This window comes from Neovison vison, chromosome 5 (assembly GCF_020171115.1).
Source record: "Neovison vison isolate M4711 chromosome 5, ASM_NN_V1, whole genome shotgun sequence".
Lineage (NCBI taxonomy): Eukaryota > Metazoa > Chordata > Mammalia > Carnivora > Mustelidae > Neogale > Neogale vison.
The window spans coordinates 39,781,959-39,809,355 of record NC_058095.1 but is presented as its reverse complement, the minus strand read 5'-3'; the positions used below and the strand labels follow the sequence as shown (position 1 = coordinate 39,809,355).

The following is a 27,397-nucleotide window of genomic DNA, read 5'->3' as shown; positions in this document are numbered from 1 at the left end:
AGGCACCGGAGAAGCGCTTGTGAGCGCGGCGGCGCGAGGGCGGCCCCAGCCCTGGGCCCCGCAGCAGCGCCGCCGCCCGCGCCAGGTAGGGCTCGAGGGGAGGGCAGAGGCCGGTCGCGAGGCCTCGGGAGAGGGATGAGCGGGTGGGGGCCTGCGGGAGGCCGCGCCCGGCCCGAGCGGCTGCGCGCGGCTGCGCTCGGCCGCGGAGTGCGGGCCCCAGGCTAACGGTCACGGACGCAGCCGGCGCCGCGCGGCCCACGTGCGCCACAGCGCGCAGAGCTCAGGGCGCCGAGCTTCGCAGTCGTCTCCCCGCCGAGGGCCGCCTGTCCGTTTCTCCCGTGCCGGGCGCCCGGCGGAGCGTGACCACGCCGGGCGCCGCCCCCTCGGCGCGGCTCGGCTGGAGCCTCCGGGGTCGAGCGGCGGGGGAGACAGCGGGGCCACCCGCGCGGACGGCTCCCTCGGGGTCCCCTGAAAGGCGGAGGGCGGTGGGGAACCGCGAGCCCCGGGTGGACCCCGCCTGTTTCTCTCTGTTAGAAATCGGCCTCGGACGAGATGGAAGCGGAGAAGCGGCCGGCGCCCTACGAGGGCCTGTTTGCCGACGGGCACCTGGTCCTGTGGACGCTGTGCTCGGTGCTGCTGCCGGTGTTCATCACCTTCTGGTGCAGCCTCCAGCGGTCGCGCCGCCAGCTGCATCGCAGGGACATCTTCCGCAAGAGCAAGCACGGCTGGCGCGACACGGACCTGTTCAGCCAGCCCACCTACTGCTGCGTGTGCGCTCAGCACATTCTGCTGGGCGCCTTCTGCGACTGCTGCGGGCTGCGCGTGGACGAGGGCTGCCTCAAGAAGGCCGACAAGCGCTTCCCGTGCAAGGAGATCATGCTCAAGAGTGACGGCAGGGCCCTGGACGCCATGCCCCACCACTGGATCCGGGGCAACGTGCCCCTGTGCAGCTACTGCGTGGTCTGCAAGCAACAGTGCGGCAACCAGCCCAAGCTCTGCGATTCCAGGTAAGCCCTTTGTGCCCCAGATGGCGGCGTCGGAGTCAGGATGTCGTGGAGTGGGTGGAGAGGCCTGCCTTGATCTCTGCAAATGGCCTAAACTGCCGACTTCAAGGAAGCAAGCCCATAAATGTCCCTGGAATTGGACAGGCAGGGCAGCTTTGCAGTAGTCATTTGCTCAGATGATACATCCAGCCCCCACTCCTCAGCCAGGCTGCCCTTTTACACTTCATAGCCACTGTGTGTTATGTGTTGGCTTTCGTTCCTGTTGATTATCTCCATTTTAAGTAAGGAGAATGGAAGTATGGACAAATTAGCTTTACACCAGACTCAGGAAACTGATCCTCCTCAGGATCAGCGGTATTATGAATGGTCAGTGAAAGGGAGTTCGGTTCCCTAGAGGCGTTGGGGGCATTGTTTTCGAATATAGGTATTGGCGCTGTAGTGAAAGACAGCACTTAGAGGGACTCTGCTTTTGCCAGATGGCCTTCCAGGACATGTAGCATCTCAGACCAGAGTCTTTGGGTAAGCTAAGAATATTTTAGTGGCTTCTAAATAACAGACACCAGATGAAACATTAACGTTCTTAAATACTGTCTGAAAATAGGGGAAGACGCCTTTGGCTGTTGTTAGATTGGTATTTAGGAGAAGCTGCTTCTGCGATCATCTGCTCTCATTTTATAGTTGAGAGAATTTTACTTGGTGGTAAGATAGACCTGTGTCTGGAATTTCTAACCCCCAGTATAGGTTTAGGCATACCGACATCCTATACTTGGCTCAGCCTTAGGTCTGGACATCTTCATTGTCATGAGTTTTATTTCTGACAAGCAGAAAGGGCCCTAAATGTGTTTAGAAACTAAAATAGCAGGCTGACACTGGATGACAAGTTACTTTTTTATCTTTATTTTTTATTTTACTTCAAAATCCCCCCCACCTTTTTTTTTTTTTTTAACTTAGCATGAGCACTGTTAGGTCAACACCTATTTTTAAATCTTATTTTTAACAGTTTTACACATCAGCTTTAGACTCAAAAATTTTGAACAGCTACAGAGTTTTATAACCATTGATTTTTATTCGGTATCTTTCGAATTTAGATGTTGTTTTTTTGGCATCAGTGAGAGCTAGGTTACCAGCGTCTTTAGGTAAATTTCATAATTCTCTCTATAGGTAAGCTTTAGTCTTCAAAAACTGGGGTTAGTTGGAAAGAGACAATACTTGCATCTTATTCCCTTCTCTTCTTTGTGTCTGCAGAATTAGATAAAAATGGCTTCCATAAATATCTTAACTGCTTCACATACTCCTTAACAGATAATCCTAGTGCTCTGATCCTCTGCCTGAGTAATAATAGAAAAGCATATCTGACCTAGTCCCTGCTCTGAGTAAACCCCTTCACTTGCTCCCATCACTTACCCTGATGGTCTTCCGGTGTAAACTTCAAGTGCTTTCCATGGTACCAGGGTATTATGCACTCTCCAGACCCTGCTTGCCCTTCAAGGTTTACCTGCTACCAATGGCATTAAACTTGATGTGCCTGCAATGCCGAGCTGGCTATGCCTTCCTTAAAATACCAGGCTTTTTCTTCTGTCCTTCTCTTTCTCAAGACTTTCCTCCCCTGGCTAGCTGCTAGGCATCCGTAGAGACTGGCCTGGTGCCCTTTCCTCCAGGAACTCTTACCTGATCTTCTACTCACCCCCAGGCCCCAATTTTTCCTTCTCGATGATGACATAACGGTCTGTATTTCAGTGGTTCTCAAAGTAGGTTTCCTAGACCAGCAGCATTAGCATCATTTGGAAACTTGTTAGAAATGCAAATTCTAGTTTGCCAGATTAGTGAACAAAATAAATCATTTGCAATATTTGGGACGGACTTATACCAAAAAATTATTTGTTTATCTGAAATTGAAATTTAATCAAGCATCTTCTATTTTCCTGGCAACCCTACTTCCACCCCAGACCCACTAAATTGGAAACTTGGCCTGGAAACCAGCAGTTTTTGCTCTAGCAGGCCCTGCAGATAATTCTAAAGTAGGGGGATGACTGCTGTATTTATGTACTTTTTACAACATCAGCCTTCATCCTTAATGTTGTATCCTCCCCTTTGTGCACAGTGAATGTGATGATCTTTTCCTTGTTCTTACCAGTTATTGAGCAGTTTCTTCCCAGCATGCTAGAACCCCTCACCCATGGTAGAAATTATCTCTGTATAATTTAGGAAGTGTTTATTATTCCCAGGAGAAAAGAGCACAGTGTCCTGAATGTTCTGCAGTGTTCTGATTTATTTTAGCCAATAATGTTATGCAGGATTGCTGTCTGCTATGACCTTTTGTAGGAATGAGATATTTCAGAAAAATAAATTAAATAAATACCTATTTAGAACCTTTAAACACAAGCCAGACTGTCCCTCTCTGGATTTTATCCAGCCCTGGCAAGGGCTCCTTCCCTATCTATATCACGATCTAAGTGCGAGACTTAAGAGAACTGTTAAGACTCGTGTGATAACTGATTTTAAAGCCTGCAGTTCAGTTAAGCTCTGCAGAATAAGTGACAAAGGCCCTTTAACTTACACTCATTCGGTCATTATTTTTACATAGTTAGCATCTATTTTGTGCCCAGGCACTGTACCAGATTCTACATTCCCTGTAGATTTTTTTCTCTCGTGTATATATTCCCGCATCTACCCCCAATCTCTGTAATGTGTTTCTGCACCTAGTATCTTAACACCCCTTCCCTGGTCTTCCTTTTCTTCTTCCTGTCTTTCTTCTAACTAAAATAGAGAATTGTATTAGAAGTATTTATTACATTCTTTAAACCTAGTTCCTCATAATATTATTAGGAAAACCTCATCTGTTGTTAAGAAAACTTAAGGTGTGGGGTGCCTGAGTAGGTCAGTCATTAGGTGTCTGCCTTTGGCTCATGTCTTGATTCCAGGATCCTGGGATCCGGCCCTGCATTGGGCTACCTGTTCAACAGGAAACTTGTTTCTCCCTCTCCCACTCCCTGCTGCTTGCATTCCCTCTCTGGCTCTCTGTCAAATAAATAAGTTAAATCTTAAAAAAGAAAAAAAAAAACTTAAGGTACCTTTTTACTGATAAGACCTTTTCTTCATTACATCCTATCCCTTCCCCTTCACTGCAACCCCCCCCCACCCTCCCACCCCCCAACACACTGATTAATGAAACAAAGCTTCTGACTTTGAGCTGGGCCACTTTAGTCTTGGCTTTGATCTTAAACTTTACATTTCTGTGTTCTCTTGTTAAGTATTTATTCATTTTATTCATTATCTGAAACAGTGAAAGATACCAGATCATCTTCTAGAGTAGAGGTGGGCAAACTTTCTATAAAGAGCCAAAACTAAGTATTTTAGGCTTTGCAGACCCTCACTTAATTCACTGTTCATCATAGTACAAAACCAGCCCTAGACGGTAGATAAATGAATGGGGGTAGCTGTGATCTAATAAAACTTTATTCATAAAATCAGGTGACAGACATATTATTTGTAGTTGGCCAACCCCTGTTTTTGTGGAAATATACCCAACCATCTCAACCCTACATATAGTTCTTCCGCCTCCTCCAGCAAACTAAAGAAGAGAGCTACCGCCAACAAGTAGCTTTACAGAAAATAATAAACATTGTTGCCAGTAGTTTCTTTTTTCCCTTGTAGAGCTCTTTTTTTTTTTTTTAAGATTTTATTTATTTATTTGACAGATGCACTGAGAAAGGGAACACAAGCAGGGGGAGTGGGAGAGTAAGAAGCAGGCTCCCCACTGAGCAGGCAGCAGAACAGGAGGCTGGATCCCAGGACCTCAGGGTCATGACCTGAGTCGAAGGCAGATGCTTAACTACTGAGCCACGCAGGTGCCCCTTCTTTTTTTTTTTTTAATTTTTCTTTTAAGATTTTATTTCAGAGAGTGACCGAGATAGCAAGAGAGAGCATAAGTAGAGGGAGAAGGAGAAGCAGACACCTGCAGAGCAGGGAGCCTGATGCAGGGCTCAATCCCTGAACCCTGGGATGACCTGAACTGAAGGCAGACCCTAACTGATTGGGCAACCCAGGCGTCCCTATAAAGCTTCTTTTTAAAAAAATCAAAGTTATACTCCTGTACAAGAATGGCACATAGTACGGTGATGTTCTGTATGTTGATAAAGGTTTTAGTTACATGAAAGTGTTCATTTGTCAAAACTCAGCAAATGTACTAATTAGCATTTATTTCATCACATGTAAATTTTATAGCAAAAGAAAAAAAAGCTATAAATAAATGATGAACTCTAGGTAATGATATGCCTGCTTGGTGAGGCATTTAGGAAGTATCCTGATATCTACAGTTTACTTGAAATACACCAAAAATTAGGTGGGTTAATGGATGGATAGAAATGTAACAAAGCAATTACAATAAGATATAAATGCTGAAATGTAGGTGGTAGACTTACCTATGTTTACTGTAGGGAAAAAAATTTTTTTTTTTTTTTTAAAGTTTTATTTATTTATTTGACAGAGAGAGATCACAAGTAGGCAGAGAGGCAGGCAGAGAGAGAGAGAGGAGGAACCTCGCAGGCTCCCCGCTGAGCAGAGAGCCCGACGCGGGACTCGATCCCAGGACCCTGAGATCATGACCTGAGCCGAAGGCAGCGGCTTAACCCACTGAGCCACCCAGGCGCCCCTGTAGGGAAAAAATTCTAATGCAAAACATTTTAAAAAGGAGACTATCCTTGTATTTTGAGAATACTTGTTGAAGTATTGAAAGGTGAAATCTTATAAAGTCTGTAATACTTTCAAATGATTTAGCAATATATGAGTTCACATTGAAAGATAAAGCAACTGTGGGAAAAATACTAAGAGTCAGAGTGAAGCTCATTTTGATATATATTTTTTTAAGATTTTTATTTATTTATTTGATAGATCACAAGTAGTTAGAGAGGGGAAGCAGGCATTCCCGCCAAGCAGAGAGCCCAGCACGGGGTACTCGATCCCAGGACCCTGCGATCATGACCCAAGCCGAAGGCAGAGGCTTAACCCACTGAGCCTCCAGGTGCCCCTATACTTTTGACTTCTGTTTGGGTTTAAAATTTTGCAAAGTAAAAAGATAAGCAATTAATCAAAATGATATGATTGTTGAAACTAAAATATCAAGACATTATCAGTAATGTCTTATTTTCCCATCAGGTTTGAAATCTAGGTCAGGTTAAACAGTTATTACAAAATACATAAGGAGACCAGTTGCAATTTTGAATATGAAATTTGTAAGGAAAAGTATAATGTTGCACAGCTAGCAAGCATTTTAGCTCTACCTTTATAGAGCAAAGGCTGATAATAGCTATCATTTTAGGTAACAGAATCTTTGTGAAATTTATGAGAATGTAGTAAATGATAAAGGTGTCCCAAATCAATGGGGATAGAAAAGATTATTTTATGAATCATGCTAGGACAAACAGGTCCTCTTTGGGGGGAAAAGTGAAATCTTCATATCGTACTATATACCAAGATAAACAGCAGGTGGGTTAAAGTAGTGGCTCTTAGTTCACAGATGGCTAACATTCCAAGAAACCTGGACACTTTTCATGAGATTCTCAGTAACCTCTTGTCTCAGAAGAAGCACCAAATTAATGACAGAGAGATGAGAACTGAGTGTCTAGTTTGGAAATAGTGAAGGACTTGAAAGCATAACAGCGTTTAAATAAACCACAAAGGGAAATAAAGATCTATCAAAAAATGACATTCAAAAGTAAATTTAAAAGAAAACTGAAACAAATTTGCAATAAATGTGACAGAAAAGAGGTTGATATCCTACATCAATAAAAAGTGCATGCAGTTGTTAAAAGCTAGTAAAAGATGAATATAGGACATGAATCACAGAGACAGAAAAATATTCAGCTTCACCTAGTGATCAAAGACCCCCAAATTAAAACAAAAAAAGTTTTCTATGAAATTATCAAAAAATTTAAAATACTAATGTGCAGGATAAGCAAGTATTAGCCAAGATGAACATCTCCATTGACAACAAGCACACTGGACAGACATATATCAGTCACTCTATTGTATTTTTGAAATTAATGTACATACTAGGTGTCCACTATACTCAGAAAAATTTTTGAAGAAAAGAATCTTGGGAAAATGCATGCCCTTTGAGTCAGTAACTTGGTTTAGAGGATTCCAGAAAAATAATCTCATTTATGTTTATGGTTGTTAATCATGTCGTTTATACTTAGAAAAATAAATTATTTGAATGTCTTATTTTTTAAGGCTGAATATATTATAGTACATCCATATGATGTACTATATATGTTCTTTACAAACCATATTTTTTCTTAAAATACTTAATGACATAGGACAACATTCCTGATAACATGGAAAGAAAAGTATTGTTCAGCTCCATCTACATCATATCTCTCCTGAAACACAAGCATATATGCACAATAAAACTGAGAGGTACATCCAAAAGTTAAGAGGAACTGTCTTTGGATGATTTTATTTTATGTCTTTTTGATATACTCATATTATTTAAAATACAATTTGAAAAGTTTATACAGGGAGTTTATCAATATATTCTGGTTTTTAGAAACAAGTAGTACAGCAATACAGAAGAATATAGAATAAAAGGGGAAATGTTCTTCTCATCCCTCAGCCCTACTTTTTTTCCCAGAGGACAGCAGTGTGAAATAATTCAGAGGGACCCTTGCAGGTTATTCTCAGTAACAGTACCCAGTTTTCAAGTGCCTGGTGCATGCAGTAGGTGGGGGTGGGAGCGTTGGGGTGCAGTAAGCAGTCTGTTGTGGTTTCTCAGGCTTGGTTTGAAAGCGAGTACTAACAAAACGTACGTAAGTTATTTTACAGTTTTCTAACAGATCCTGCAGATAACACTTCTTTCAGCAGTAAATAGGACTCCTGAGTCTATAGCAGTAATCACTTGGCAAATCTGAATATCCACCGGAAAAAACAACCTTAAAATAGAAGTCCAAAAGGGTTGACCTTGGGCAAAAGACTTTTATCCTCCTTTTTTTTTAATTCATTTAATTATAACCATTATTTTCTGTCGGCCTGCTTTTGTCTGTAGGGTCAGCTCTGTCTTGTCTGTGAGTGGATTAAATTCTTAGCAGATTAATAATGGAAACCCAGGACCTTTTCCAGCTCTACTCCTGTTTGTTCCCACACACCCATCCAGAGAGGCACATCTGAATGGAAATATCTTCTGTGTGTATTTCGAATGCAAATGCATAGACTAGTTTTGTATTAACTGCCAACAAGAAATTGACTATTGTGCTATATTTACTAGAGTGTTCACAAATGGTCATAGAGGTTTTCAATTAAGATTCGGAAACACTGTTATAGACCCACTTTTGTTTATGTGGATTATGTCTACTGGCATTTACCATGTTACACGTTAAACTGAGAAATTGTGGGGTGCTTAAGTGGCTCAGTTCAGCCCAGGTCATGATCTCAGGGTCCTGGGATCGAGCCCTGCCTTGGGCTCTCTGCTAAGCCAAGAGCCTGCTTTTCTCTCTCTGCCTGCCTCTCTGCCTACTTGTGATCTCTCTCTGTCAAATAAATAAATAAAATCTTTTTTAAAAAATGAAAAATTGTTTTAATATTTTTTAAGTAATGTAACAAAATATTGTAATGAAAATTTAATGAGAGGAACGACAGTTTGACTTTTCTGGTTTAGAGGCCACCTAGATTTTCTTGTCTGCTTCTGCATTGGATCTGCACACTCTTGAGAGAAGGAAGATGGAATAGCGTTTCGGAATTATTGTTAAAGTGATTTTTTTTTTTAAGTAGGCTCCATGTCCAATGCAGAGCTTAGTGTGGGACTTGAACTCACAACCCCGAGGTCAAGACCTGAGCTAAGATGAAGAGTTGGACAGCTTGGGACCTTTGGGTGGCTCAGTCAGTTAAGCATCTCCCTTCGGGTCAGGTCATGATCCCAGGGTTCTGGGATCAAGCCCCGCATCAATCCCCCTGCTCAGCTGGGTGCCTGTTTCTCCCTCTGCCTCTGTTGCTTTCCTGCTTGTGTGCATTCTCTCTCTCTCTGACAAATGAATAAAATCTTTAAAAAAATAAAAAAGGGATACAACTAAGTCACCCAGAAGTCCCTTATTATTAAAGTGATTTTAACCTCAGAGTCATCCTGAAAGGATTCTGGGGAGCCCTAGGGCACACTTTAAAAACCACTATTAGATTACAGTGCCAGGTATATTCAGACTTGATTGTTTTGTTTTCACTATGCAGAGTTATAAATCTTTTACTTGGTAGATCTTATGTCCAATGGTGATGAGATTACTATTAATTTTTTGACAGGAATGATCTGTTTACAAATCATTAAAATTATGGTTTAAAATTAACTATTGTCCTTGTTTCTTCCTTCCCTCAGGTGCATTTGGTGTCAGAAAACAGTACATGATGAATGCATGAAAAGTAGCCTGAAGAATGAAAAATGTGATTTTGGAGAATTCAGAAACCTCATCATCCCCCCAAGTTATTTGACCTCTATTAATCAGATGCGTAAAGACAAAAAAACGGATTATGCATTGGTAATCAGAGTTCTATTTTCCTTATGTAACTGGTTTTCATAGAGCCGTTTAAGTCAGAGTGCGACAGGTACCGGGCACTGAGGGAGAAAGCCTTACAGCAGGCCGGAGAGCCCTGCTTAGTGTTCAGGGAGGTGCCTCAGAGTTTGGCTCTTGAGTCCTTTCATGTCTAAAGGGAAATTGGAAATGTCCTCTTACCGGTTTCCCAGTCCCCGCCTGCATCTAAGTCACTTGGCGAGCTTTTTGAGAATGCAGAGTCCCAAGTGTGGTTCCCTCACTGGGTTTGATTCAGTGGGTCTAGAGCAGGTCCCAGGAATCTGTATTCCTTTAAGGTCTTCAGATGACTATAAACAGCCAGCCTTGAAATTCTTTATTACTATCTATGAAAAGAAAACATGGATTTTCCTCACACACTGTTCTAACATAATTTTCCTACTTGGAACCTTATGAAGGGTGCCCAGAGATAAGTTTACCTTGCATTAGCTACTCCTTACAAACAATTTGTGAACACTGAAGTGTCAGCGACACTTTGCAGTATGTGTGTATTTGGAAATTGATATAAATGCATCTCTCAGTCTTTGTTATAAAAGGAATAACTATAAAAATTTGCCTGTATTTCCTACTTGAATATGTCAAAGTAACTGAACTATTTTTTTTAAGATTTTATTTATTTATTTGAGAGAACATCTGAGGAAGCAGAGGGGCAGGGGGAGAGGAAGAAACAGACTCTCTGCTGAGCAAGGACCCTTGACTCAGGGCTTAATGCCAGGACCCTGGGATCATGACCTGAGCTACAGGCAGACACTTAACCGAAAAACCACCCAGGTGCCCCAATTGAACTATTTTATTTTGAAATTCAATTTTGTGTCTTTTCCAAATTAGGATTTTATATCTTAAATGTCATCTTTGTCAGTATTCTACTAAAGAAAAAGGCATTTTATTTTATTTTATTTTATTTTTAATTAACATATGTATTTTTTCAGGGGTACGGTCTGTGATTCATAAGTCCTACACAGTTCATAGCACTCCCCATAGCACATACCGTCCCCCAGTGTCCATCACCCAGCCACTCCATTCCCCCACCCCCGTCCCCACCAGCAACCCTCAGTTTGTTTCCTGAGATTAAGAGTCTTTGTCTCCCTCTCTGGTTTTGTCTTGTTTCATTTTCCCTCCCTTCCCCTATGACCGTCTGTCTTGTTTCTGTAATTCCTCATATCAGTGAGATTGTGTGATAATTGTTTTTCTCTGACTGACTTATTTCACTTAGTATAATACCCTCCAGTTCCATTCACATTGTTGCAAATGGCAAGATTTTGGGGGTTTTATGGCTGCATAATACTCGTGTGTGTGTGTGTGTGTGTGTGTGTGTGTGTGTATCACATCTTCTTTATCCATTCATCTGTTGATGGACGTCTAGGTTCTTTCCACAGTTTGGCTATTGTGGACATTGCTGCTGTAAACATCGGGGTGCAGGTGCCCCTTTGGATTACTACGTTTGTATCTTTCGGGTAAATACCCAGTAGTGCAGTTGCTGGGTTGTAGGTTAGCTGTATTTTCAACTTTTTGAGGGACCTCCATGCTGTTTTCCAGAATGGCTGCACCAGCTTGCATTCCCACCAACAGTGTAGGAGGGTTTCCCTTTCTCTGCATCCTCACCTACACCTGTTGTTTTCCTGACTTGTTCATTTTAGCCATTCTGACTGGCATGAAGTGGTGTCTCATTGTGGTTTTGATTTGTATTTCCCTGATGCCGAGTGATGTTGAGCACTTTGTCATGTGTCTGTTGCCCATTTGGATGTCTTCTTTGCCAAAATGTCTGTTCATGTCTTCTGCCCGTTTCTTGATTGGATTATTTGTTCTTTGGGTGTTGAGTTTGATAAGTTACAGATTTTGGATACTAGCCCTTTGTATGATATGTCATTTGCATATATCTTCTCCCATTCTGTCAATTGTTGAAAAAGACATTTTAAAATTAAAAACATCGGGGCACATGGATGGCTCAGTCAGTTGAGTATCTGAGTCTTGGTTTTGGCTTAGGTCATGATCTCAGGGTTATGAGATCGAGCCCGGCCCCTCCCTCACTCAGCGCGCAGAGTCTGCTTGTCCCCTTCCCCATCCACCCTGCCCCCGCTCATCCACGCTCACACTCTCACTAAAATAAATAAAAATCTTTAAAAAAATTTTTTTAAAGATTTTATTTATTTATTTGACAGATCAGAAATAGGCAGAGGCAGGCGGGCGGCGGGGGTGGGGGTATGCAGGCTCCCTGCCCAACAGAGAGCCCAGTCTGGGGCTTTATCCCAGGACCCTGAGATCATGACCTGAGCTAAAGGCAGAGGCTTAACCCACTGAGCCACCCAGGCACCCCTATGATACATATGTTTTAAATGTACAATCCCCTAATGTATCTAAATTCAATCTGAGATCCTTAGGAATGAGAATCACTAAGTAAGACTGTGGAACATCTCCATTCATGTTCACATCCACAAGAAGGGGCAAAGAAAGAAATGGATAGGTTAGAGGAACATGAATTTCATTTGACTTTGGCCTTTGTGCAAATCTGGATTCTTGAATCTGAGTACCCCACTTTTAAAATTTTTTTTAATTAAAAAAGAAAAAAAAAACTTGGGTGCCTGGGTGGCTCAGTGGGTTAAAGCCTCTGCCTTTGGCTCAGGTCATGATCCCAGGGTCCTGGGATCGAGCCCCACATTGGGCTCTCTGCTGGGCAGGGAGCATGCTTCCTCCTCTCTCTCTCTGCGTGCCTCTCTGCCTACTTATGATCTCTGTCAAATAAATAAATAAAATTAAAAAAAAAAAACTTGCAAACTGAAATACATTAGAATACATCCAGAGGGCCGCTGGGTGGCTCAATTGTTAAGTGTCTGCCTTCAGCTTAGGTCCTGGGATCTAGTACTGCTTGGGCTCCCTGCTTGGTGGGAAGTCTGCTCTTTCTCTCCCTCTCTCCCTCCCCCTGCTGTGTTTCCTCTCTCACTGTGTCTCTCTCTGTCAAATAAATAAATAAAATCTTAAAAAAAAAAATACATCCAGAGGAGAACAGTCAAGGTAAGAGAGCAGAGAAAATCTGCGTTCATTCTGTGAATAGTTGAAAGAACTTACAATGGATCATCTAGGAGATAAGACTGATAAAAGATCTAATGCTTCAGGTGTTTGAGCACAAATTCTATGGAAGAACAAATAAAATTATTTCTGGTAGCTTTAGGAAGCAAAATTAGAACAATGAAGAAAAGTTATTGAAAGACATTTTTAACTCCATTTTAAGTCAAAACTTGCTAACAATTTGAGTTATTAGTAGAATGGGCTACCTTATTAGTTCTTCCTACATAAGTATCCAGGAATCACCAAGTGACTTATGTAGAAAAATGGAGAAGAGAATTAATACAGTAAGTGCAACTTAAATCATTTATCTCTGAGTTCACTTTCCATTCCGGGAATTCTTTGATTTACATATTGTATTCATTTTACTAGGATCATTGTTCTTCTCCCAGCATATTTACAGCACTATTGTTACCAGGAAATGAAAATGGTATTCCTCAACATCTTTGAGATATTAAACCCTTTTCACTCACATTAATGTTTTTAGCTAGCCTCTAAGCTTGGAAAGCAGTGGACACCATTAATCATCCTGGCCAACTCTCGTAGTGGAACTAACATGGGAGAAGGGCTGCTGGGAGAATTTAGGATCCTCCTAAACCCAGTCCAGGTAACTAAAGAGAAAAGTTTCCTTCTGTGGTAATTTTGTCATGTTTAGCTTTTCATTTTCCCTCATTGTAATGGTGGTTAATGTTTTAAAACAGTAGACCTCCAATTATAGAAAGAATTTAAGAAATATCAAGCCATTCAAATATATGGAGAAAGAGGTGCTCTGATGGTGGGGATATAAAATGATGTAGCTACTTTAGAAAACAGTGCAGTAATTTCTTGAAAAACTAAACATAAATTCACCATACCACCTGCCAATCCCACTTCTACCCACCAACCCAAGAGAAATGAAAGCATGTGTCCCACAAAGACTTTAATGCAAATGTTCATAGCAGTAATATTTATAATAGCCAAAAAGTGGAGACAACCCAGCTGTCCATGGGCCAGCAAATTGATAAAACCAAATTTGTCCCCACACAAGGGAATATGACTCCATGATAAGCAGGGACATGGTACTGATGCGTACATGTTACCAAGGGTGAGCCTCAAAAACCTGCTGGGTGAAGGAGGCTAGGTGCAAGGACCTAGAGAGTGTGGCTTCACTTACAGGACCTGTCCGGAAAAGGCAGGTGCCCAGAGACAGGAGGGGAGCGGCTGCCTAAGGCGCCCGGATCCTAAGGGGTCTTCTCGGAGCACAGATAATGTTCTAACCTAGATTGTGGCGGTGGATGCACGACTCAGTAAACTTACTAAAAATCATTTAATTGTTCATTTTAAATGGGCTGATTTTAAATAAGCATTTTGTTACATGTGACTCGTACCTCAATTAAAAAAATAAGAATAAAGGATCATACCATTGAGTTTACATGGTAGTAGCTTCTGCTTTGAGAAATGTTTATAAATAACCCATGTAATGATCAGAAGGGCATTCACTTTTTCCCTTCCAATTTGTATTTTTCCCCTTCAACATTGTACAACTTAAGGAAACTATAAAAATAATAAAAAGGAAAGAAAATCACCTGTAGTTACCCCACACAAATACATCTGTTGTTTTCATTTGTCTGTGTTCTTTCCATTCATTGTCTCTGCATCTCCATATTAACATTGCAGTAATAATCCAGGTTAAAAATTTGTATTTTTTATTTTAAAGGATATTTGTCCATGGTGTGATGGACATTCACATTACATTATTATCACATTACATGTGATAATTATAATTATAAATATAATTATGCAGATAATTAATTGAACAGATATGTCATGTTTACCCAGTCTCCTGCTATTGGAGGTTGCGTCTGTCTCTAAGACTAGGCAACGGCAAATAAGGCCACATTGAACACCTTTATAAACAGACGTTTTTATTTTTTGAAATATTTTCCTAGATCACTTACAGAATTACAGTTATGAAGGATCTTTGCATCTTTATGTCATTTTATGCATATTGCAAAACCGTTTTCCAGAAATGTGCGCTCAATTGCACTAGTAATGGATGTGAAGAATCCAGTATAAAGTAGGAAGTACTGGTTAAAGATGAACTTAGCACATTCTGGTTTCTTGTGAGCAGGAAGAAGGCAGTGTTGTATAATAGATACACTATAGGATTGAATTTGTATGTCAGCACGTAATTATTGGGGGAATCACGGGCAAGTCACTTAACTTTCCCGCGCCTCCGCTTCTGGGTCACCAGAACGAGGCTCACGCATTGTAAACAGTGTCAGTGTCAGGCTGCGCTGCAAGGAATGTCAAGAGCCTGGCGCCTTGTGAGATGCATGGTAACCGGGGATGTCCTCCTGCTGTGTCTGTACTCATCTCATGAGTGGAGGTTGGTGCTGGATGGAAATAATTTTTCCTTTTCTTTCATTTCTAGGTTTTTGATGTAACTAAAACACCCCCCATCAAAGCCCTGCAGCTTTGCACTCTTCTTCCCTATCACTCAGCCCGGGTGCTCGTCTGTGGAGGCGACGGCACGGTGGGCTGGGTCCTGGACGCGGTGGACGAGATGAAGGTTAAGGTATCGGTCTTGAAGGGCTATGTGCCTCTCGCAGCAGCAGCTCTGAGCCCGTGAGGCGGTCTTTGGGTTCTGTTTTGTATTATGCAGAGGAATGTTAGAAGACATTGCTGATTTTGAATCTCATGATTAGACAGTTCCTGTAACCTTCAGCAAAACAACGTGCAGTTGTTACGTTGTTGTCTTTTTTGCTTCAGTCTAGGTATTTGACCAAATACTGTGAGCCTGCAGGTGGTCTGAAGAGAAAAATCTAACCTGTACCTCCCGTTTTCTAGGGACAAGAAAAGTACATTCCCCAGGTCGCAGTCTTGCCTCTGGGAACAGGCAACGATCTGTCCAACACCCTGGGCTGGGGCACGGGGTACGCCGGGGAGGTCCCGGTCGCACAGGTCTTAAGAAATGTGATGGAAGCAGATACAATTAAACTAGACAGGTGAGTGGTATCCCCCAAAAAGTGGATTTCTGGAGCTTCGGGAATATTGTTTGGTTTAAAATGAAGACTTGTGTAGCTCTCCAGTGTAATGGAAACAGACGGTGTTACTTGTACTCATCCACGGGTGCTGGCCTTTTATCTTGTTGCTGTACTGTGCTGTGATTGAAGGACCCGTGAGGCTGAGGACTTACCTCAGAATTTGCATCATTGCTTAGATGTGCTTAATTTTTCAAATGTTCTTTTCATAGAAGAACCTCATCTCCAGGCATCCAGACTTGACTGGTAATAATTATAGTTAACTGGCAGTTAATTTGGTAGTAATTACCTTTTTTTTTTTTTTTCATTTTTTAGATGGAAGGTTCAAGTAACAAATAAAGGGTACTACAACTTAAGAAAACCCAAGGTATGTGTCTCAGGCCTCCGTTGCAAGCAGCTTCTGAGCCATGAGGGAGTGGCCTTTGTATGGGGCTGGCAGTGTGCTGGGGTACAGAGATCTGGTGCTTACTGCCTCCAGGGCCAGTCATGGAGCGGAAGAGGAACCCAAGCGCTTGGCCCCCAAGTCAGACTGAAAAGAGGTTTGTGGGGGGAAACAGCAAGGGCGCTCAGTGCATCCCCAACATATCGGGCAGGAGAGATTCAAGGGGAAGCGACTTGTGAGGTGGTCCTTACAAGGGAAACATAATTGAGATCAACAGAAGAAACAAAAGACTCCTAGCAGAGGAAGTAGTTCCTGGGGGAAGCAGATCCCGGGCAGCAACTACTGCAGTGACAGCAGCTCTGTATTTTCTGGCAGATATTCTGGGGATGGAGCAAAAATAGCCTGGGAACTTGGCACAAGGGCAGAACAAGGGGCCTGTCGGCAGGAGGCCCATCAGGAGACGTTCTAGAGGTGGAATTGAGGGAGACCTGGCAGCTGATCAGTATTAGGGGAAGAGAGAAGATACATGTTATACCACATTTCTGGTTGTTTTGTCTGGGTATATGGAAATGACTTTAAAATAAGAAAAAGCGTTTCATGTTTAAGAGGAAAAGGAGTTTGATTTGGGGCATCTCGACCTCGAGGCTGTGGCACTTTGGACAGGAGTTGGAAATGTAGGCTTAGTGCTTAGGAGCAAGACAGCTGGAGATGGAGACGGGGGTCCATGCAGGGTGGGAAATCGATGAAGTGGGGACCCTGCAAGTTGCAGTGAAAGTACGAGGCACATGTGAGGGGAACACAGGCATGCAGAGCCTGGATCCATAGTAGAGCCAGTGGGCGGGAGGGTGGGGGGATGGGGACACGATGCTAAGATCTGAGGTGGTGTAGCATATTAACCAGAACAGCAAAGTGAAATTCATATGGACTGTTAGCGGTTTTTGAACTGAAGCTTTATTTCTGGAAACTTCACTGGATAGCATTAGCTATAAGTGACAAATGCAGAAAGTACTAAATTTTCACAAAGAACATAAAGACTGAGATTTACATATTTGACATTTGTCACAGACTTAGACTGAAGTATATCGTGTTACTTGCTCTTACCCCTTCCACAGGAATTCACCATGAACAACTATTTTTCCATTGGACCTGATGCTCTCATGGCTCTCAATTTTCATGCTCATCGTGAGAAGGCACCCTCTCTGTTTTCTAGCAGAATTCTTAATAAGGTGTGTTGGATAAAATAACATTTCCTGCTTATCACCGAAGGTACAGTAAAAATCAATAGTTTAATTCTATCTAGCACTCTTTCAAGTAGATTCAGATCGAACTGACTTATAGAAGCACGTACCTCCTCTGTTTTGTATAAGACTGTCAAATTAGATCCTGAAATATATTTTCTCAGAGTATTTTAGAACTCTGACAAACTTTTTATAATTCAGAGAATATTTAACAGCATATTTTGTTTAGGTGGCAGTGCTTATCTTACTTAAATGGCAACTAAAACTAGAAGGATTTAGGCAGGAGAAAGTTTTGGTGAAGTCATTAGTGGAAAAAAAAAGATTCCTTTAGCTTCAAAAAACTTCAAAATGCAGATGAAGTAAGAGAAGGAGCAGTTTGTTTACCATGGCTTTTAACTATGTTCATGACTCTGATTTCTAGTATAGGTGATTTCCTTTGGTGGAAGTTTGATTTTGAATTTTTTTTTTTTCCAAAGATCTTATATCATTTGAGAGAGAGAGCACAAGCAGTGGGAGAGGCAGAGAGAGAGGGAGGAACAGACTCCTGGCTGAGCAGGGAACCCAACTCGGGACTCAATCCCAGGATCCTAGGATCATGACCTAAGCCAAAGGCAGATGCTTAACCATCTGAGCCACCCAGACATCACTGGGATTTTTTTTTTAATGACTTTTGGTAATTGAGCAACAGGATATGAAATTTTTTTTTTTTTTAAGATTTTATTTATTTATTTGACAGAGAGAGTGAGCACAGGCAGATAGAGTGACAGGCAGAGGCAGAGGGAGAAGCAGGCCCCCCGCCAAGCAAGGAGGCTGGGATCATGACCTGAGCCGAAGGCAGCCGCCCAACCAACTGAGCCCCAAGCGTCCCCAGGATATGAAAATTAAATGCAAAAGTTTTTCTCCTGGTTTTATTTCATGGATGGATGAATGGATATAAAGAGAGAGAGAAAGAGAGAGGGTTTTTTTTAAGGTTTTATTTACTTATTTGACAGAGACACAGTCAGAGAGGGAACACAAGCAGGAGGGAGTAGGAGAGGGTGAAGCAGGCTCCCAGGGAGCCCAATGCAGGGCTCAGTCCATGAACCCTGGGATCATGACCTGAGCTGCATGGACATGCAGGGCTCAGTCCATGAACCCTGGGATCATGACCTGAGCTGAAGGCAGACACTTAACCAACTAAGCCACCCAGGCACCCCTTATTTTACAGATATTTTAAATTAACAGAATCCCCTCTTATTAATATAGTTACTACTAAGGCAGGAAGTGTTGCTATTTGTATGATTAGTAATTAGCATCTCAGTGCTTCCATCAACCTTTCTGTACTCAAAAGTAATTATAAAATGTTCACTAGATTAATCTGTATTCAGTAAGTAATCCCAATTATTAGGAAAAGGTAGACTTTTCTAAGTTTAGTATAATATTTCTTTATAAAATGCAACTTTTTGGATAAACTGGGAGAATACACCATTTTGGCATGAACCACTCCTATCTCACATTCCCCCTGAAAAATGGGCTAATTCAGCTCAAAAGTAATAGTGCCTGTTCTTCCCACGAGAATCTGGTCCACTCTAAGGAAATGTGGCTCAACAGTCATGTCGGGAAACTTTGCTAACAGTATCTTTGTGTTGCTGCCAGAGCTGCTTAGGTTGCTTTAATATCCCCTTTTTGTCCATTTCTCATAGGCTGTTTACTTATTCTATGGAACCAAAGACTGTTTGGTGCAAGAATGTAAAGATTTGAATAAAAAAGTTGAGGTAAGCTTTTAAAGTTTTAGGTGATCTCTGGATTATCAACTTTTTTTTAACAAAAATGCTGAATTTTCTGTTAACATATTTTGTTGACATACATGGAGTATTTATTGTATGCCAGGCAATTTATTAAGTGCGTTCTACACATTGCCCCCCTAAATCATCACCACTACCCTATAAGTCAGGTACTGTTACATTCCCATCCTGCAGAGGAGAAAATCGTGGAATTAAGTAATTGGCCCAGATTTACATATAACCAGGACTTGATCCCAAGTTCATCCACCTCCAGTCTGTTTAATGCTGAACAGCTTCCTTTCATACTTGATGGCACACTCGAAGCAGTCTCACACAGTTCCTGACTCGTCAGGAACTCTAGAGGAGGTTTAAACACAGAGTGTAATTTCTGTTATGGCTGTGAGGTGTGTCTGTCTTACGTACTAAAGCAGAGTGAAGATGCAGGAGCAGTAAAAGTAGGATACTAACAAGTGCTCATGCTGCAGTACCCGAGATGGCAGAGTCTTGCGCGTAGTCCTTGCTTGCTTCCAGAAAGAATCTGTAACGGGTGACCACACTGACAAAGATATCAATACAGAGAAACCTAAAACTGGTAAATTAAGTCAGAGGGGACGAGCCAGGCAGACAGCTTGGGAAAAGAGAGAACAATGAGCAAGCAGCGTGGGGAGCTTGAGGATACGTAGGCCAGGGAGGGCCGTGGCCGGCAGGCGAACACCGAGCTCACAGACTGCAGCCGAGGCATGGGATGAACAGCACGGTTTGCCATAAAAATAGTTCCCTTCCGCTTTATCATATTTCCTTTGTCCTGGGCTCTGATAGCATTGGTAGAGTGAAGCAAACATGGTGTAACCCTTTATTTTTGTGTGTGTCTGATATTTTATTTATATAAAAATTATTTGTGAAGCCACCTACCAAATGCCAGGCACCATCTTAGGCGCTGGAGATGCCGTGATAAACCCCTCGCTCTGTTCTCTGTTCACTGTGCCGTGAACTCAGTGAGAAGACGCTGAAGCCACGTTGCAGTACAGTGTGAGGGGCGACATGGTAAGGAAGGTATTCGGTCTTAGGAGAGTAAGTAAGAGCAATGCATAACCCAGGGGCTGGGGAAACTGTCTAGGGAAAGTGACTGTTGCCAGTCTCTCTGGAAGACACGACAAGGGAGAATCTGAAAATTCAATAAGAAATAGCTAAGTGTAAAAGGAGGTGAAAATTGTTCTAGGCTGGGTGACCCTCTTGGGTCCCCACCCTCTTTGGTAATTCTTTTACTCTATCATTCAATAAACTTAACTGTCACTCAGCACACGTTGCTTTGCTGCCCCATCCCCAAAAAAGAGAATCGAGAATTGTTCTCAGCTGAGGAGAGCATGTGCAGTGACCCAGAAGTAAGAGAGAACATGGTGTATTTGTGTGAGTTCAAGCTGGAGGATCGCTTGTGGGACGGAAAGTGGCGAGAGCTGAGGCCAAATCTCTGAGGGGCCGTATTGGCCCGTAAACTGGGATTTCATCCTGAGCACGAGTCAAGCACCGAAGGGCTGTCATCAGAGGATGGCATATCTGCATTTTGTAAGCGCCTGTCGGCACTGCTCTGCGATGAGGAGTTTCGGGGGCCACGGTCGGTGGGAAGTATTTGGTGGGCAGCGGGTCACGCGTATCTGGCCCGGGTCCTCTCCCGGACCAGCAGCCTAGAGCTGTCAGCACTGAGGTGGTGGGTAACGATGTGGCATTGGCTGAGTTTTTCCTCCAGAGGCTGCAACCTGAGGAGAGCGAGGAGCCCAGGACACGGCGTGAGGCAGGAGCAGGGGCTCTCAGTCGTGACTGAGAAGGAGCACCCAGGAAGGACAGTCCGGCTCCCAGAAGCCGAGGAAGGGAGCAGTACAGGAAAAGAGTGTCGGGTGCTACTGGAACAGCATACTAGAAAAGGCTGGGAAAAGATACTGAGATTTAACAAAAAACGTGCCATTTTACCTTGGTTTAAAAAAAAAAAAAAAGCTATAATTAACATATTATAGTCACTGAACAGGAAGGCAGATTCCTTGGGGGCGGTGGGTGGGCAGTAGTCTCTTACACGGGCATCTCCCATCCTGCGTGGACGGACATGGGCGTGAATCCTGAGTGGCTCTGTCTGGAAATCACATGCCTCGTGGTAACTAACTGCTCGGATTTCTTTAAAGCTAGAGCTGGACGGCGAGCGAGTCGAACTGCCCAACCTGGAAGGTATTATAGTTCTGAACATCGGATACTGGGGCGGTGGCTGCAGACTGTGGGAAGGGATGGGAGACGAGACTTACCCTCTAGCCAGGTAGGTACACTTGTGGTCACTTTTGGCATGTCATGTTGCCTTTAAAGCAGCTTGTCCCTTCTTCTCTGTAGACCATTCATATTTTCTCTTCACAGTTTTCTCTTTTGCATAGCTCATTAATACGAATATTTAACCAGTTGATTGTCCGCCTCGGTGAAAACGTAGTTGTCCTCACGGGCTGATTTCCTTCATTTCCTCATGTAGTCCATGTTTCCTTTTCCCACCTGTAGACACGACGATGGTTTGCTGGAGGTCGTTGGTGTGTATGGCTCTTTCCACTGTGCTCAGATCCAAGTGAAGCTGGCAAACCCTTTTCGAATAGGGCAAGCACATACAGTGCGGGTAGGTGAGATGTTGCTCTCTGTGGTTCATATGTACAGAGACTACTTGTCCAAGTCCGTTTCTAAGCCACTGATCTGTAGAAGATCAATCTGCCCGCTATGGCGTCCCTTGAACAGTGTTTTATGGGCCGCCCTGTGGCAGCCTCCACCAAGGCCTGGGAGTAACCAGGGAGCGTTGGGGGGTGGGTGGTGGAGAGACTGGAGCTGTGGAAGAAACAATCTCTTAAACAATTGATGAGGAATCTGAATAGGTTCAAGAACTAGCATTAAGGGACTGTGGATAATAATACTTAGGAAGACCTTTCCAAACTTTGGGGGACTGACTTTGTTCTAATTATTTGTTCCCTAAAACCAGTTGATTTTGAAGTGCTCCATGATGCCAATGCAGGTGGATGGGGAGCCGTGGGCCCAGGGGCCCTGCACGGTCACCATAACTCACAAGACACACGCACTCATGTTGTATTTCTCTGGAGACCAGACGGATGAGGACATTTCCAGTACTTCAGATCAAGAGGACGTAAAGGAAACCGAGTTGACGGATGAGGAAATGCAAGTTTAGAGTAAAATCCACACGCAAGCAGATACGTGGTCGTCCAGAAGTTAGAAATTCCTTATCAGCTGTTTAGTCTGATTTTCACCAGTAGTATGATGGGGATACATTTATGTAAATAGCATTCCAGAAACAGCCAAATTTCCGGTTGTTTACAGACACCTGTTCCTTTTTCAGGAAAACACCCCAGTCATATTGTACTAACTTTAAAAAGTCACAGAACGTTAATTACTCGAAGGTGAGGTGTTTTTCGGGGCTGCTTGTTTGAGAGTGGGACTCGCTCTGAGCCCTGCCCCCCTCATTCCTTATTCTCAAATACACATTGATGGACACATTACATGTCCAGCAAGATGTAGGTGGAAAAATCATTGCCATCTTAATTCTTAAGGGGTAACACAATAACATTTTAAAAATGAACCTGCTTTTTTGAGAGGAGATGATGTGTCCAACCAGCACGGGTAATGCGGGCCTTCCTCCTGCAGCTTGTCTCTGACAGCTTTCTGCAGCCCAGCAGAGCAGATCCCTGCGGATCTTTTTCCAGAAGACCTACAAGGAGAAATGTTAAAGAAAGACAATACTTAAATTTTTGTTGTAATTTTTATCTTGAGAGCATTTTCAGACCCCCAAATGTTGCTTGCTTAACCCTGTTAATGACCACGTTGAACTTGAATTCAGCATCTTGTTTATGACCCCGTGTAGACAGAAGACAACCACGTAGGTGAATTGGTGAAGGTTAACATTGAGAACACTTTGGATTGAAAGTTAGGGTTTTCAAGCTGGATGGTTGACCTGTTTCTCCTGAAAAGAAGACAGTATCAACAATTCAAAAAAAGTACTGCAGAAAATGTATTAGTCATAGTAATTGCTCAAAAACTTCTAAAAGTTCAGTGGTGTTGTAGTATTTTGAAGTACAGTAGTCTTTTATATCCAAAGTACTTAACAGAATCCATGGATTCAAAAAAAAAAAATCCATGGATTCTGTTAAGAATCACAGACAGAATCCTGTGCTAAAATGCTTTTATCATATTTATTTTAAAATGAGAGAGATATTTTTTTATTTATTTATTTTCTTCATTGTGGTATACTTGTGTTTAGTGTTTATAATATATGGCTTTATTTAATAAGTTTATCACATAAATTCAGCTAGTCAAAATCAGAATTGTAGCCTATTGACTAAAACCCATAATTTAATTCTGACATATATATAATCTAGATGTTTTCCTTCTTCAGAAATATTACTCAAGATTTTTTAAAAAGAGGGAAATGAAAGCACTGGCAAACTTTTGCATAACTGAAAGTTTCATTTCTTTATCTGACTGACCCTCTCTGCCAGGAACTTACTGAAGGGCTAGTTTCATGGTTTCCCCACTAGAGGGCGCCCTTCTGGTGTCTGTTGGCCTGCTCCCTCACTGGGCCTCCAGCCTGGTGTTTTCCTAACAAATGGCGCATTTTGTGGGCTTCGTGGTCTTTCATGATGTTAGTCTCTGAAAGAATAGAATGCATCCTCCAAAACAACATTAGTTTCCTTGAAGGATCTGTTTATGGCAATTCAGGGATGACAGATCCATTAACTTAAATTTCATTCGTCAGGCTGAGGCCATGTTTTGAAGGAAAAACTTAGTAGTGATACAGTAGTCAGTGCATTTTATATATATAAAATACTTTTTTTTCTGCTTAAATTAACCTCTTCCATTTCCTAAGAGGAGATGCTGAATTCTGTATTGAAAGATTTTGTAAACAAATCTGTTTCACCTTTTTCATACACCTTCATCAAGGTTGATGAAGGGAGAGTCTTAACAGATTTTCATTTATGGACTGATCATGTTTTAAGTGTAATGAATTTGATCTCTTAACTCATGGTCAGCATTGTTACAGATGTCACATTTTATAAATATACTGTTAAATTCACTTTGCTTTAGGCTGTAATTTATCTGTAATATAATTCCATAGTGCTAATTGTAGAATCAAAGTAGATGGTTTGGGATATCAGCATTAAAATGATCAAAATAATTAGGTTTTTTTGTTAAAACTATACTCTAACCATAATGTTACATTGGATTTAGAACAGGTCTATATAACACCCTCATGTATTTAAACAAATTGTTTTTTTAATTTTCGTAATCCAGTGAGGTTTTATCCCCCCATTCACTCTGCAAGAAGTTTCTTCTGTTGCCTTATTCAGTCATTCAGGCTTCATTTCCATTTAGGAAAGTTATTTCTGAATGCCATATCATAAAACACCGTTTTAGCAAAGTCCATTTACTTTTTAGGCACATGTACCCAGCATTTTAAATAAACCATTAGGCATAGGTCTTGTTTTAAATAAGGTCAGTTTACAAGGCTCACATTTGCAAATTGTACATTAGAGTAGCGATGTCAGCTGCACCAGGCATTCTGTACTTTGCAAAGATAATTTGCCATAATACTTTCCTGTTCCATTTTAAGTCATTTAGACTTAAGCATAATAACAAATTCTACATTCTCAGGAAGAAATATATGAAGTAAAGCCTGTCTTCATGTCTGTCTTTAGATTCGTTCTATCCTTTGCTGTCCGGGTGCATTCCTAACTCCTTCAGCTTAGCAGCCTAAACACTGAGTACCCGGCAGCGTGTATGGATCCCATAAGTAGGTGGTGATAAGTTCAGTGCTTTGTTATGTTCATTAGAAATCAGACCGACTTGGGTTTTAAAATGCAGGTTGTCTGATAGTGAGATTACAAGATCCTAAAGGACTTTTAGGTTTTCTGCGATAGCTGTGAACCCTTAATGTAGCTAATGTTTATAAAAATTTTATAGTCAGAATTATTTTTATTTTTGTAGGGTGTGTCAAAACATGTAGTATTTGCTTTTTGCAGTATGTTTGCCTAGAGTTGTAAATATTCTGTGACTCAAATTGCCAAGTTCTTTGTGTTGTAAAAATGAATACTACCAGCATGTCAAAAGAAAAATGGTTTGCGTTTGTAATATAAAGCAAAATTGTATTTACTATATATTACGGAATTTTAAATTTGCACTAACTAGGAAACTTTAAAGGTTATGTTAATTTACAGATTCATGTGGATCCGAATACACAGTTTTTACTTGTTCGGCCAAAAGGGTCAGTAGAAAAGGTGATAGTTTTGTGTGTTTTTTTCCCTGATATGATAATATTGAAGCAAGAACCAGCACTTTCTATTCAGAATTCTTTTTAATTCTTCCTAATTTGGAACAATAGAATATAGGTAGATTTATTTTTAAAAGTACCTAGGAATTTAAAAAGAGAAAAGAATGTTACTCTGTCCCAGTGTGAGTGAATGAAGGTATGTTCTCAGCGATAAGACGGAAGCGGCGGTTTTGGTTTTGCTTTGGCTTTGAAAATATGCCCCTGCCTTTCTCAGATTTTCCCTTTAAGTCCTGTCTCCTGTTTCTCAAAGTGTGATCCACACATTGTCTGCAGCACCAGAAGTACCCCCAGGCGTGAGGGCTCTGACCCCAGAGCCCGGCCCCTGACCTGAGGCATCAGTGTCTCTGGCAGTGGGACCAAGGGAGACTGCAGTTTTACTCACAGGCACCTTGGGTGCTTGCGCAACACACGATGTTTCTCAAGCAGCTGGTCCGCACCTCATGTGCTCACCCAGGGCTTTTGCTGGATGGATACCTTGCAGAAAAATGGAATGAACTGGATGTTCTTAAAATGGTTCCTCCTTCACTCCACTCACTGCGTACTAACCCCCAAATCATTCTTCTGAAGGAATTCTGTGAACAGTTTGTTCCCTGTCTTCAAATTCCTGGGTTCATCTAGACTCAATTACATAAAAATTGGTAGCTTCCGTTCCTTCCGTGGAAATAGCTTTTGGACTGTGATTCATGGAGTCTCAGAATAAGCAGTGCAGGGGGCCAGTGGAGTGGACCCCCAGGGGCTCCTGCTTTCTCACTTTGATTGGACGCTGTTGCAGACAAGATCGCAGTAGATCAAATTCTTCCTCTTTTTTGGGGGGGGAAGGATTCTGCTATTTTTTTTAAGGGTTTGGAAGCCACTCTTTTAATGACTCGTCACCTGGTTCATTTTCTGCTGATTTGTACGTATTCAAAAACCTCATGGGTTTTGGTGAAAAATACTTCGGAGGTCTCTGTTGCTGCTTGAAATATGACCATTTGGCTATTTCTCAAGGCTTAAAGCCATTTTCTTGAACAGTAAAGCACTGGCTTAACCTCTATTCCTCCTGTTTCTAATTTTAATGTAGAAATGGTCCTGATTATTTTAGTTTTGTAAATGCACACGTGTGCGCACACACATACACATTTATCCTGCACCCTCCCCGGCCCTGACTGTAGTTGGTGCATGAGGCTTGCAGATATCAAAAAGGTACATTCCAAGGACCTGGAGAAAGAATCCAAAATGTCCCTCATACAGAAGTTCATAAAACATAATGACTGAACTTAGTCACCTGCAGAAACATCTGAAGAAAGTCCCCTAGAAGCTGCAGATAAACACATGTTGCTGATCCTAGACGCTTCCCCAGTCTTTGCTGCTCACTTCCTGGGCTGCCTCACCCCCGAAGGGAAGCGTCCACGCAGAACACACTGCACAAGATAACCCACAGGAGGTTTCCACTGTGTGATGCTTTTCGGTGACCAATGTGGAAAGCTGGAAAGGAGAGCTGGGAGGTGACGTTGCCACCCTTGTTCCCCTCCCACTGACCAGGCAACACTCACGGACTGTGCCACAAGAGAACATTCCTGCCGGAGGGGTAGCCAAACTAGTCCAGGACAGTGGCTCATCAGAACATTGGATCTCGTTCCTCTGGTTCTTAGCTCTGGCAGCAGTCTTTCTCTGCAATTTGGTCTACTTGAATGAGCCCCACAGACAATGGGCACTCTGATTTGTAGTTCTATCTAATTCACGTTTAGAGCAGCCTGGATCCTCGGCCCTGATCACTCGGCAGGTGAGCTGGCTGAGCTGGCTCTCTGAGCCCACACTATGCCCCAGCTGGTCTTTGTACGCCCACCCCCACTCCTGCCCACAGTGCCAGGTACTTATCGCTTAAGTACCCCGTGTTACCAGCTTTGTTGTGTTCGCTCTGTATCGTTGCCGATGCCTACAGAGAAATGTGAATCAAAGCATTCGATACGTTGGAAACGTTTGCTTGTTTTTCAATAAAATTTAAAGTACAGCCCTCCAAAAACCATGA

General features: G+C 42.3%; 1 protein-coding gene across 1 annotated transcript; it reads left to right on the top strand.

The window, feature by feature from the left end:
* DGKE (diacylglycerol kinase epsilon) lies at positions 1 to 27,397 on the top strand. The gene is made up of 12 exons (XM_044248624.1): positions 1 to 85; positions 535 to 1,007; positions 9,361 to 9,520; positions 13,119 to 13,238; positions 15,045 to 15,188; positions 15,461 to 15,618; positions 15,970 to 16,021; positions 17,149 to 17,262; positions 18,957 to 19,028; positions 21,209 to 21,336; positions 21,567 to 21,678; positions 22,033 to 27,397. Exons 2-12 carry the CDS (start codon positions 553 to 555, stop codon positions 22,234 to 22,236), a joined length of 1,719 nt encoding a protein of 572 aa, XP_044104559.1. The 5' UTR covers positions 1 to 85; positions 535 to 552; the 3' UTR covers positions 22,237 to 27,397.

Excerpts from the sequence above, each read along its gene's own strand:
- DGKE (XM_044248624.1), top strand. The coding sequence starts at position 553 with ATGGAAGCGGAGAAGCGGCCGGCGCCCTACGAGGGCCTGTTTGCCGAC. Across the intron at positions 9,521-13,118 it reads AAAAAACGGATTATGCATTG|CTAGCCTCTAAGCTTGGAAA; the intron begins GTAATCAGAGTT and ends TAATGTTTTTAG. Across the intron at positions 15,189-15,460 it reads TGGACGAGATGAAGGTTAAG|GGACAAGAAAAGTACATTCC; the intron begins GTATCGGTCTTG and ends CCCGTTTTCTAG.